This window comes from Mirounga angustirostris, unplaced genomic scaffold (genome assembly GCF_029215605.1).
Source record: "Mirounga angustirostris isolate CCGP_5_RB_7025 unplaced genomic scaffold, mMirAng1.0.hap1 SCAF_5, whole genome shotgun sequence".
NCBI classification, from domain to species: Eukaryota; Metazoa; Chordata; class Mammalia; order Carnivora; family Phocidae; genus Mirounga; species Mirounga angustirostris.
Genome location: NW_026991713.1, coordinates 68,866,909 through 68,880,696, shown reverse-complemented (window position 1 = coordinate 68,880,696; position 13,788 = coordinate 68,866,909). Strand labels below are relative to the sequence as shown.

At 35.4% G+C, this 13,788-nt stretch overlaps 1 protein-coding gene across 1 annotated transcript in view; it reads right to left on the bottom strand.

The window, feature by feature from the left end:
* Positions 1–242: 242 nt before the first annotated feature.
* Positions 243–13,788, bottom strand: part of ADAMTS20 (ADAM metallopeptidase with thrombospondin type 1 motif 20) — a 171,018-nt gene continuing 157,472 nt past the window's right edge. The window contains exons 38-39 of the mRNA XM_045873599.3: positions 4,345–4,449; positions 243–1,848 (exon numbers count right to left, since the gene is read on the bottom strand). Of these exons, the coding sequence (XP_045729555.1) occupies positions 1,759–1,848; positions 4,345–4,449 (195 nt within the window). The 3' untranslated portion in view covers positions 243–1,758. The remainder of the gene's footprint in view (positions 1,849–4,344; positions 4,450–13,788) is intronic.

The following is a 13,788-nucleotide window of genomic DNA, read 5'->3' as shown; positions in this document are numbered from 1 at the left end:
GCTCAGTCGTTAAGCGTCTGCCTTCGGCTCAGGTCATGATCCCAGGGTCTTGGGATGGAGCCCTGCATCGAGCTCCCTGCTCAGCGGGAAGCCTGCTTCTCCCTCTCCTACTCCGCCTGCTTGTGTTCCCTCTCTCTCTGTGCCTCTCTCTGTCAAATAAATAAATAAAATCTTAAAAAAAAAGTTATTTGAATTTCTGGAGTGGTTTTAGGGTTATAGATTTTTTGGTAAAGGATTCTTTTTTTTTTTAACATGTAAGGAAAATGAAAACAAAATGCTAATGTATCACACAAATATGTTTATTATTTAAATGTTTATAAGCTATAAGATTTTATGAATGAAAACTTTTCTAGAAAATGTTACACATTTTGTATTAATGGTTGTAACTGGTTTAAGGCACATAGTGCAAAATACTTCATTTCTGATACAGAGATCCCTAAATGTTTATCTAACCACATTGGCACAAAATTGCTTTAGTACCTTATATGGTACAATATATGTTTGGGGAAAAAATGTTTGGGGAAAAATAAATAATAATAAATCAGAAAAACACTTTGTGGATAAAACTAGTATACTACTATTTACTGGCAAAAATCTATTAGTAGATTCATTTTTTGGTTTACAAAGTAAGTTGCCTTAGAAAAATATTGTCTATGATTCTTTTAAAAATCATATTGTTATATAATACACAAATTATTCACCTGAAAAAAAATCTCTTACAACCTGAGAATTTGCCCACGAATAGTTAATTTTTATACTATCTTTTAGGTTTTGGCTTTGAGAAACCTCAGATATAAAATAACTTGAACATCTCTAATAAAAATTTTGCTTATGTAAACATAATTTTGTCTACCAAAATAAGAGTTTCAAAATTTCAATAATTCTAATTTCTTTACTTGATTAATAAAATACAGTACATAACTTTGAGAAAATAGATTTTTTAAGAGTTAATATATACATATATGAGTTATAGAGACAGAATATAAACATTATAAAAACAATGTATTGCTCTTATAAGTACAATCAAATTAGAGGTAGGTGTTTTAAGGAAAATTCTATTATATCGTATCTTCTTCTGTTTTATATCCACAAATTTTCATATTTAGTATTTAACCCAAGCATGTATTTTTAATATAAAAGTGTACTGCATTTTTAGGATGATTTTTATTTGAAGCACCATAACCCACAATTTAAAATTTAAGGAAATATAAAACAAGGTATCTAAGCTGTATCAGTAGAAAGTATAATGGCTATGTACTTTTCTGATGTGACTATGGATTTGCTACTTATCTGACAGATTCAATAATGTTTATAGGCATTTTAAATAAATTCATTTTCCTAATTTTTACTTGCTCCATTTTAACAAGTAGAATAAACATTCATTGTACAGTACAATACTGAGTAGAGATTTATATGTGTGTTTGTAGGCGTAATATAACTGTGATCCAGTCCAAGCCGTTTGTTAACAGCAACATTATCTTGGTATAATTCATTCAAATATCTCTGTACATTATACCATAAATTATCCTGTCCTTTTAAAGAGTTCCTAATTAGAGTCACATATCTGTTAAGTTTATTTTGAAGGCTTTGGAAATATTAAGCAGTGATTTGATTCCCTGATGAGCACCCTGAAAGAAAAAAAAAAAGCACAGACATTTTGGACATGGAAATCTCAGGAAGGGAAGAGTAAGGAAACAAGCACCAGTTATTTGCAGATATTCCAGAGAATATCTCCTCATACTTCCCACTTCTGAACGTTCATACTACTTGAATTGGGAGACCAGTAGTCATGTGAGGAACACACTTTCCACAGAACCCTCCACATCTGCCGTAGACTTTGATTCCATCCTGAAAATAGGAAGAGGCAGAAATATAGGAGAATCGGGCACAAGATGGTATCATCGTACATAGGCAGAAAAAGCAAATGCTTTGAATCATGCGGCTGAAATCATTAGCCAAAGTTTCCTATATTACATTTGAGGTCAAAGATCATACCATTTCAGGATTAGTTGAAATTGGTGGTCATGGGAATCAGATAATCTGAGATTCAGATTAGCTACTTGATGATTATAAACCATATTAAAATTTAGACAATTCATCTCAATCCACATATTTTTCATCAAGGTGTCTATTTGCTTCAGTGAGGTTGTTAAAACCTCTCCCAATTTGCTGTCCAATATTTACATGATGTTATATAAGATTCTCACAGGCTAAATAAGAAATATACAAATTTATAATATAATTACTGCTTTCAGTCCGGTTTTCTCCCCCCATTTTATCACAAATTCTATACTTCAAGCTGTGTTTCTAAGGCTTCCATGAGATGTTTGAGGTTAATGGGGGAAAATATGACTTGTATACAGTTAAGGTCAAGTATTAAAGAGGGCACGTACTGAATGGAGCACTGGGTGTTATACGCAAACAATGAATCATGTAACACTACATCAAAAACTAATGATGTAATGTATGGTGATTAACATAACATAATTAAAAAAATTTTTTAAATAAAAAATAGAAAAGAACTAAGAAGGGAGATTTTTGTTTGTTTGTTTGTTTGAGAAAATCAGAGCTGTTCATTGAGGAATAGGTTGACAGAGGCTGGTGAGAGGGGTGGGACGATGTTCTCTCTAGACTCCTTTCCATCCTTGGTCCAAAAGTCAAAGGACTGAGGACAGTTTGATAGGATGAGGCAAAAACAGTTTGAGCTCCTATATGACTTTCTGGAGAAAGTGAGGGTTTTTTTGTTTTGGGGGTTTGTTTTGTTTTTGACCTAAAGAGGGGGAGCAGAGAAGGAAACTGAGTTCCTAGAACATTTTGGGATAAAGACTGTTCTGAGATCAGGGGCTTTTGAAGTTGCCTTTTCTTTCAGAAATTTTTCTTAGCTCTCAAGAATCTAAGTAAACAGAGAAGAAAAGAATGGCAGTAAAAATTCCCATTTATGTACATTCCTATTCCCAGATTGTTTAAGTAAAAACCTAATCTTGATTAAATGTCCTGGCAAATGAAAAGAAGTTTGCATTTCCATGTGTACATGTGGGTTCCACCAGTCTCCGCTTCATACCAGGCCACAGGTTTCAGGAAATATTTTCATGTGCAATATTTTTGGATCAAGCTAGAGATTCTCGGTAGATTAAATAATTACTTAATCTTTAGAATGGAACTTAAATAGAAGCAAAAGGAATGATCATACTGAATATTCATATCTACTGGTGACCTCTTTATAATTAACCAAAAGATATCTAAAAGCTGGATAAGTAAGGTCAAACTATTTCATTGAGCTCTTTTACACTGAGACCTGCTCAGAATATACTTTAATTAATTTATTCCCATTCTTCTACCAAAAGGGATTAGACCTAAATATGCCAAATAAAAATTTAAAAATAGCTGTTTGTCCTAAAAGCTGACTTCTTACCCAAATGACAGAAACAATACAAAATTTAAATTCTTCGTTCATTAAAACTCAGTTTTGTAGTCTTCAGAAATAGAATGTTTTAGTCTATGAATATTAGAAAATTGAATTTCATTACAAATAATATTGATACAAATGTAAAAAAAAGTCACTTGTATCCAAAGAAAGAAAAACCATAAAACAGAATGGGCAGGGGCCGTTGACGGTGCTGATTGACTAGCAACATAGGTGAGAACACTTAGAAAATAGCTCCTAATTTATGCTAGATAGAGTCAAGCTATCTGAGACACGGTCACTGTCAGTAACAGGAGCCATCTCGTGAAGTGTATGTGCCAGGACACTATTCCAGCAAAATTAGATGTGTCCTACCTGTAAAAGCCAAGTATAATGTTATCCGCATAAAGGCAGAGGAAAATATGCACACAATCATAAAAATAGTCCTAATTCTTACAGAAACTGTAAAGACTACATGCTAAATGAAAAATGGCCACCCCATCACTAAATCCAAACAGTGAGGTAAATAAACCAAACACCTACTCCTCACTTTGAAATATTAAAACCAACAAATCTTTAATAATTAAAATATAGCTAACAGTACTACCTCTTTTTGAAGTACATGGATTTCAAGTCATTAGCCCCAAACTTGAGCTAGATAGAATCTATATGCCCTGGCATTTGATATTTCAGGTTCAGATATCAGTAGCCTATACATGAATTTATATGCATATAAGACCACCTATGTATATTATAAAAATCACCCCAGTCTCATTATTTCATAGATTAGTATTATGCCCCATCATATGTAATATGCCTCATCTATGCAATAACTCATTAGTCATTAACTTTGTAACTCTAAAGTTAAGGTAAAGGACCTTTAATTCTAGTTCACAGCACAGAAGTATTTCAAACAAGCGTTTTGGTCCAGCAGGACTTACTTGTGACCTGTGTATGATGACAGAGGCATAACTGCCCTGAGCAAGCCACTTTGCTGTGCTGGATATCTTCATTCCAGTTCCTGCCAAGTTAATGCTGAACTGTCCCTAGATGGTAAACAAAACAAAATAGATGAAATTCATAAAATATTTAAAAATGCTCGAAAGAAACACCTGAATTTGAATTATATAAGAAAGGCCTCAAATTGCTTTTGAGGAATTTGAGGAAAGGAGGACCTTTAAAAAAATGAAAAAATTGGGCGCCTGGGTGGCTCAGCTTGTTAAGCGACTGCCTTCGGCTCAGGTCATGATCCTGGAGTCCTGGGATCGAGTCCCGCATCGGGCTCCCTGCTCGGCAGGGAGTCTGCTTCTGCCTCTGACCCTCCCCCCTCTCGTGTGCTCTCTCTCTCTCATTCTCTCTCTCTCTCTCAAATAAATAAATAAAATCTTTAAAAAAAATGAAAAAATATATTTTTTTAGAGAGGGAAAGAGAGTGGGCACAGAGGAGGGGCAGAGGGAGAGGGTGAGAGAATCTTAAGCAGGCTCCAGGCCCAGTGCAGAGAGAGAGGAAGGGCTCAATCTCCTGACCCTGAGATCATGGCCTGTGCCAAAATCAAGAGTCGGATGCTTAGGTGACTGAGCCACTCAGGTGCCCAAAATGAAAGAATACGGATACAACTTCACTCTAAAGGAAATGGACCAGCTAACATTTTTTTTAAAAAATTGATTACAAATAAAAAAAAAACTGATTACAAATAACGTCTTCTCAATACGAGGTATCTGAATCAATACGGTATAATGTGATTTGTGCACAAGTAACTCCGTCCAACCCTAGGACTCTAAGACTTGACAGCTAGAGTTAGTGTTCTCGGAGCAATAGGCAAATCTTAAGAAGGGATGTTCGTAGGGACTAATACCAGACTTAACATTTCTCCAATTTCTATTTTTGACCCTTTCTTGCTAACTTCCCTGATAATAATTCCCCTGTTTAATGTATTTTCTAGAATCTCCTGTCAATGTGCCCTTCTCTGTTGCCATAAAGATATTACTTCTTAACCCCCCACACAAAACTACGGAAAGTATTATCATTGTCCCAGCTATTACGTTCTTTTTCAAGTACGCAGAAGTGTATATGGGATGTGCGATGCCACATGATTTACACGCAGTGCGTGAGCCCCCTAGTGGCTTTATGATCGAATTCTTTTCAAGACACAAGAACCTTTTTCATGTCAAAATACTTCAGACTATCTCTGTTAAAAATTAAACCTTAAATGTCTGCTAATTGAGAAAATGTGTTACTAAAATGGGTAAAATTCTGGCACATTTATATGATCTTGCAGTACAGCATTACACATTGAAAAATAGAATTAACTAATGCTAATTAAGCCTATTGCCAATGTTCAAATATACAATAGATTCAGAGTGATAATCTTGGATCACATCACTATATCCCATAACAGCCTAAGCCTCATGAATCTTGAGCAAGACTGTGATAAAATATTAGGGGTTACATTACATTATATGAATGAAAATATTATCTTGTCATGAAAGCAAAAGTAAAATAGATTTCAAATATATATATTGTAAATTATTACTATTGCTAAAATAATTATATATCAATTTAGTTTATTGCTAAGAAATCTATTTCTTAATTAAAATAAAAATAAATTCAATACATTTATAATACAATTTTAATAAATGGAGAATTTTCCCTATAAGAGAAATAATGTTTAGACAAATTTCAAACAAAAATTTATTACATACATCATTTAATTATAATTTAGAACATGACCTAGATATTTCATTGCTGTATTCTCAGAGTCCAGAATAGGGCTTGGGTACTTAGTGGTTTTGAATGAATTAAGTGCATTATAAATATTAAATTTTAGTATTACACATAAATACACAACCTACACATCTAAACCTTTCATATGCCATGATAATGAATGACATTAACACTAGACACGTTGGTATTTTATACTGGTAAATACTTAAAAAAGAACTAATTCTAACTACTCTAATACTTGATAGTCAACCTGATACAAGTTTTGCATTGAATATCTTCATCCTACATTAACTCATAAGTAGGTTTCTCACCAAATAAAGTTCCCTTAAAATAGAAATATATTCTGTGATGTAGGTTTCCTATGACCAGGCACTTATTGAATGCCCCACTGGGGTCATAGAATGTTTTCACAACCTAACATTCTACACTTTCACTAATCCTTTACCGGCAACCCCCCCCCCCCCCCCCCCCCCCCCGCCAAGGTTGTTAGGAAGCATTCAAATGTACATACACTGGAAGTGAAAGGAAAAAATCCCAACTGACTATTGCGAGACTTAGGTGGTGTTAACACAATTGGTTGGACTAGAAATATCTATTGCTCCATTTCTCCAGACTAATTTTCATGAGCTTTACTTATGTCCTTAGTCTTCATTAAAAAGCAACATAATATAATCTCAAAGAAATGGTAAAACAATTCATCTGAAATTTGAGATAGTATTGATAGACATAAAAATACATTTCACTTACTCGTTCAAGATTACCTGAGTGACAGACATGGTGTCAAGTACTGTGGCAGTACAAAGACATATCTCACTCTAAATCTTTTTTTTTTAAAAGACTTTATTTATTTATTCATGAGAGACAGAGAGAGAGACAGAGGCAGAGGGTGAAGCAGGCTCCCAAGGAGCAGGGAGCCCGATGCGGGACTCGATCCCAGGACGCTGGGATCATGACCTAAGCCGAAGGCAGACGCTTAACCATCTGAGCCACCCAGGCGTCCCCTCACTCTAAATCTTTTAAGTGAAGAACAGATTGGTAGTTGCCAGGGAGGTTCAGGGTGAATAGGTCCTCACCCATGGTCAAAAGATACAAAGTTCCAGTTACAAGATAAATTCTGGGAATGTAATATGCAGCCTGGTGATTATAGTTAACAATTCTGCACTGTATATTTGAAAGTTGCTAAGAAAGTAGATCTTAAAAGTTCTCATCCCAAGAAAAAGATTTTGTAACTAAGTGAGGGGATGGAAGTTAATTAAATTTCCTATGGTGATTATTTTGCAATATATACATAATTAAATCATTATCTTGTACACTTTACACTAATGCAATGTTATATGACAATTGTATTTCACTAAAACTGGGGAAAAATAAATAAGTAAAATAGTATATGTATATAAATAAATGTAATGAACTGTAGAGAATTACAGGACATATTTACTTATTTCCATATAACATAAAAAAGGTACTGGTATGTTCCTATGGAACTTCAGAAGTAATAAATGATTGAATAAATTAATTATTTCAGTTCCTTAAACCTAATCTTTAACTTAAAATTAGTTCAACGTAGCTACTAAAAATTTGTTTTTTAAAAAGTAGTATGAGGTTTACCACCTCTTCTACTCTCAACATTTTTTTAGATTAGGCAACCATAAGGAATAAAATTCTAATAGCAAAATCATGAGTGAAAGGTGATCCAAAGATCCAATAATTCAACAGTTTGGAATATCTGTCCTTGAGTTATTAACTGCATCAAAGAAAAAAGTACTAATGGGTATAAGAGAAGAACCATAGAGGTAGATACAAGTTTTAATGTTCTACTTCTCTTATTGACTGGTTGGTTCATGGGTGCTCATTACACCATCATGCTTTTATAATTTTAAAATGTGTTGTACATATTTTATTATGAAAGGGATCTATAATCTAATGCAATTATAATAAAAATTCCACTGGGGGGACGCCCGGGTGGCTCAGTCGTTAAGCTTCTGCCTTCGGCTCAGGTCTTGATTGAGCCCTGCGTCGGGCTCCCTGCTCAGTGGGAAGCCTGCTTCTCCCTCTCCCATTCCCTCTGCTTGTGTTCCCTCTCTCACGGTCTCTCTCTCTGATAAATAAATAAGACCTTTGAAAAAAAAATTTCATTGGGAATTTTTGTAGCTCTAGAGAACTGATTCTAAAATTTATGTGAAAAGACAAAGAAATTAATATAGTTAAAACAATTTTTAAAAAGAATAAACTTGAAGGACCCATACTACCTTATTTTAATGCTTATCAAAAAGCTACCATAACCAAGACACTGCCATGAGAGGTAGGTAGATCAATGGAACAGAATAGTCCAGAAATAGACCCACATAAATATGTCCACTTGGTTTTTGACAAAGGTGGAAAGGCAATTAAGTGGAGAAAATACTGTCTTTTCAACAAATGGTTTTCGGACAATTGGATGTCTACATGTAAAAACCATCAGACTTCACACAAAATTAATTCAAAATCAATCATAGGTCTAAGTGTGAAACTAGAAAACTATACAAATTTTTGAAGGAAACAGGAGAAAATCTTTGTAACTTGGAGTTAGTCAAAGAGTTCTTCAATATGAAACTACTTGCATAACTCATATAGGAAAAAAATAATAAATTTGATTTCATTAAAATTTAAGATTTTTGCTGTGTGAAAGACACTTAAAAGAAAGACCAGGAAAAAATATTTGCAAATGTCATATGTAACAAAAGACTTGTATCCAGAATATGTAAAGAACTCTCAAAATTAAACAGTAGGGAATGAACAATCCAATTTTTAAAATGAGCAAAAGACTCTAACACACATTTTACCAAAGTAGATATGCAGATGACCAATAAGCACATGAAAGATATTTAACATCTTTAACCATTAGTGAAATGCAAATTAAAACCACAATGAAAGTCCACAGAATATTGGGGGGTGGGGGGCAGAGGGACAGAAAACTTGACAATACTAAGTGCTGACAGGGAAGCAAAGCAACTGCAATTTAAATCTTCACTAGTGGGAATACAAAATAATAAAGCTACTCTATAAAACAGTTTGGTAGTTTCTTATAAGTTAAACATACACATACCATATGACCCTACAATCCCACTCATAAGGTACTTATCCCAGAGAAATGAAAATGTATGTTCACACAAATACCTGTACACAAATGTGCATATCAGCTCTATTCATAATCTCCCCAAACTGTAATCAACCCATAGTCTTCCAGTGAATGAATGGACAAACTATAGGACAACTGTACAACATCTGTGTGATAGAATTATTTTCTCAGCAATAAAAAAGGAACAAATTACTGACACCTGCAACAACACAGATGAATCTCAAAGGCATTATGTTGAGTGAAGAAAGCCAATCTTAAAAGGTCATATACTGTATGATTCCATTCATATGACATTTGTATGACATTCCAGAAAAGGCAAAACTATAGCAACAGAGAAGAGATCAGTGTTTACCAGGAGTTAGGTCCAAGGCAGAAATTGACTCCATGAAGGGAGTGCGAGGGAACTGTCCTATATGCTAATTATGATGATGGTAAAACAAATCTGTACATATGTTAAAACTGTATACTAAAAAGGGTAATCTTTCTGTATGTTACAAAAATTTTTTTAAATGTGAATGGGTGTAACATTTTACTTAAAGAATAAATTTTTCAATTCACTTGCAAATGAAACCCAACATGTCATATGTAAGAGACACACTTAAAGTGATTCATAAAGGCTAAAATTAAAAGGATAAGCAGAAAATGTATAAGGAAAATGAACACAAACAAAGAAGAGGGGCAGCAATCCTAAGGGACAAAGTAGAATTCAAGCCTCAAATCAGGAAAACATGACAAGTAAGTATTAGAAACCATTATCTACAATGAAGAAATAACACATAAATATTATGAATTGAATAACACAGCAAATTTTATGAAGCAAAACTACAGAAGATGAAAGTATACATAGATAGATAGAAACCCCCAATAGGAAATTTTAATATACCACTTTTAGTAACAAGACAGATCAAGCAGGCAAAGATAAGGAGAGAGATAATCTAAACAATGTAATAAAAAAGGTAGACCTTGCAGATATATATCAAACTCTATTTTCTTATAGTAAAAAAATACATGTTCAAAATATTTAACTGGCTCTGAATATTCAAAATAGATGCTGGCCATGATCTACTGACATTGGCTGAATGTGGTTATTTCTCTTGCTCTTATGTGATCAGTATTAATTACAAAACAGCTGAAGAAATACACATTAGGTTTTATTGTCAAAGTTTTGCGGCTCTTTGAAAAGTACCAAACATTTTACTTTACTTCACTTTTGATATATGTATTCTAAAGTCACATCACACTCCTTAACTTCATCTTATATTGCAATGTGGCAAAGTTTATTTTCCCTAAAGAGTGCCATATGTATCCATTCTCTTTTTAGCATTCATGTCCCAGAGTGCCCTGTCATATGCAAACACAGAGGATGTGGTTTTGATGAATCCCAAACAAAAGAAGTTCTTTCTGTGACATCAAACATCTGGAGAGTATTCATGCAAATGTTGTATAACTTAACACAGAATCTGGTTTATATATTTGACAGAACATCTCTAAGAATACTAGATATTTTTTTAAAGATTTTATTTGTCAGAGAGAGGGAGAGAAAGAGCACAAGCAGGGGGAGCAGAGAACCCAATGCAGGACTGGATCTCAGGACCCTGGGATCATGACCTGAGCCGAAGGCAGATGCTTCACTGACTGAGCCACCCAGGCTTCCCAGAATATTAGACATTTTGTATTTTTGGTAACAGAAACCTCAGTCAGTTGAATAGAGAATGAATATAGATGGGCAAAGTTCCTACTGACAGCACATACCTATCTATGCCCGATAACATCTAACATGGGAAATAAAACTTTGCATTCTAGAAATACTGGAGAGCTTTGTGAGGGAGGCATCTCACTTTGATGAGTAGAGAGGAATATTTTATTACTGTACTGGTTCTGCCTCTGTCTTTCTCAAGGATCTTGGGTAGGTTATTAACATGGAATGCCTGTTTCTCCTAAGTATAAAGTGGGATTACCCAGTTTACATCTTTCTCAAGATATTACAGGGAGGAAAAAGGGGTTACATTGAAATTTAAGAAAAGGAGTTAGAAATTAATGGAAATAGCTATCTTACCATTTGAAAACCTGATTGTGCTAACATCTCTTATTCAGATTCCATGCTCATCAAGAAATATTCTATTTATAATAATTAACTTTTCTGTTATTTCCCATTAGGAAAGTTAAACGAGATAAGAGTTCTGATTCCACTTGACAGGTATATGATTTACTTGAATATCAGCTCTCTTGTGAATTTTGTTGATGTCTCAGTGACCAGACCTTACTCAATTCAACATGTAATAAAAAGGACTGGATTCCCAGAAATGGTAAACTTTCCAAAGTAATGGCATCTTTGAGCCCTTGTATCAGACTTTCCACAACTCTATGTGGCATTCTCAATTTACTTCTCCTTAATCACATTTTTTTAAAAGATTTTATTTATTTATTTGACAGAGAGAGACACAGCGAGAGAGGGAATTCAAGCAGGGGGAGTGGGAGAGGGAGAAGCAGGCTTCCCGCCGAGCAGGGAGCCCGATGCGGGGCTCGATCCCAGGACCTGGAATCATGACCTGAGCCGAAGGCAGACGCTTAACGACTGAGCCACCCAGGCGCCCCCTTAATCACATCTTTGATGAAAAGGCACAGCTTACAAGAAGGATGCGTTGCTGGACAAACTTGATCAGTCTTGACATGGGTTGATCATTGGAGAATGAATAATCTCTACTTAATCTCTATTAAATCTCTACTTAAATGGAAATGTTATTAAAAAAATCCAAACATGAGTAAAAATTTTGCTGAGGGGCACCTGGGTGGCTCAGTCAGTTAAACATCGGACTCCTGATTTCGGCTCAAGTCATGATCTTGGGTTGTAAGATCAAGCCCCAGGTTTGGCTCTCAACTTAGCAGGGAGTCTGCTTCTCTCCCCGTCTCCCTCTCTGTCCTCTTGTGCACTCTCTCTCTCTAAAATAAATAAATAAGTCTTTTAAAAAATTGCTGAGAGTGCTAAAAAGTTTAGATTACACATCTTGACTTTAGAAGACGTGTCTAAAAAGACACAGTATAAGACTTCAGAGTTCATCAAGGTAAGGACAGTCTTGGGAAGAGAACTGAATAGAAGATGTGGGTCAGAGAGTCATATTATGGGAAGTAGACCTATCATCTGGCAGACCAATATGAACGAAGTGGGAAAGAGGAAGAATGGACATGGATAGAGCTAACCAGCTTCAAAGAGCAAATAAGAACATGAGCCTCCCTTGCCAAGTTATTTACCTTTAAAAATATAGCCGAGGAAACATTCTTGGAATGGCAACTTGAGGAGCCCTGTGGCCTCACTCTCCAGCGAAACAACCATAACTGGTGAAAATTATAAAATATAACAACCATTTAAGGTCTCTGAAAACTATCCTAAGGTTCTACAACAAATGGAAAACACTAATTCACAAAAATTTATATCTAGGTAAAAACAGTGTCTGTGACATTTGAACCATGACCTGCCCCTCCTCCTACCTCAGCAAGATGACAGTTTTACTCTTGATGGGAACACAAGACTCTATTTCCCCAGCTCCCTCTTAGGGTTAGTTTTCTCCCTGGGAGGGACAAACCACCAGCAATTCTCATCTCACCCAGTTCACAGAAGTTTTATTACAGGCAAGAGTGGATGAGGCTCTGCCACTCAGTCCCTACTCATAGAACAGAAGATCTACCCCAGGCATAGTAGGTTAAGAGCACAAGACTCAAATCAACCCTGTTCAAAATCACTGGTAGGGCAGAGGTTCTGTGCTGAGAAGGGCAAGCCAAGAAGACCAGGGACTACGGCTATGACTCAGCATTCTGCTTAAAAAGTGGGATTGTTACTCTGAGAAGTTGGTCCTATCCCTAGATCCACAGAATTGGTGCAATGTATCTTCCTTAGGAGAGAGTCAAGATGTAAGAACAAAAAGTTCCATAGCTTTTTCTAAGGGATATGAGCTTATCTGAGAGAGGCCATGGGAGAATTTCAAGCCTAAAGATGCTATTGAAAACAAGATTTTAATGGTGTGCAGCTAAGAGGAAAGGGGTGATAGTTCAATGAGAGCAACAAGCAAAATGGTAGATCAAATTGGATTTTAACAGAGAGAACCAAGGAAAGAGACAGCTAAGAAGGGCTCCTTTTGAGGTCTTACCTGACCTCAAAGACTGACCTGTAATACTACCCTGGCCAAAGGGCTTAAATTTAGTTGAATCAGACCATAGAGTAATTTACTCCTCTAGGATGTTATTGAAAGAATAGAGCAATCATCTAGCAATTAGGGGAGACTAAGAGCTGAGTATGGTATCAGTAGATTCAGACCAGCTTAAAAACTTAATGGGGAGTTGGGAAAGAGACAGAGATCCCAGCTAAAAACACTATCATTCCAGGAGGATCAGAGTGACTGTGTACATGTCCAAGGCTGTGCCTTCCAAGGAGTGACATCAAAGACTGCACAGGGAAAATAGATGTCACTGAAATAGTCCCGCCAAGGAACTAAGCAAATAAATAAGCAAGCAAGCAACAAGTCCTATAGGGGAGGGGGAGATTTAGTGT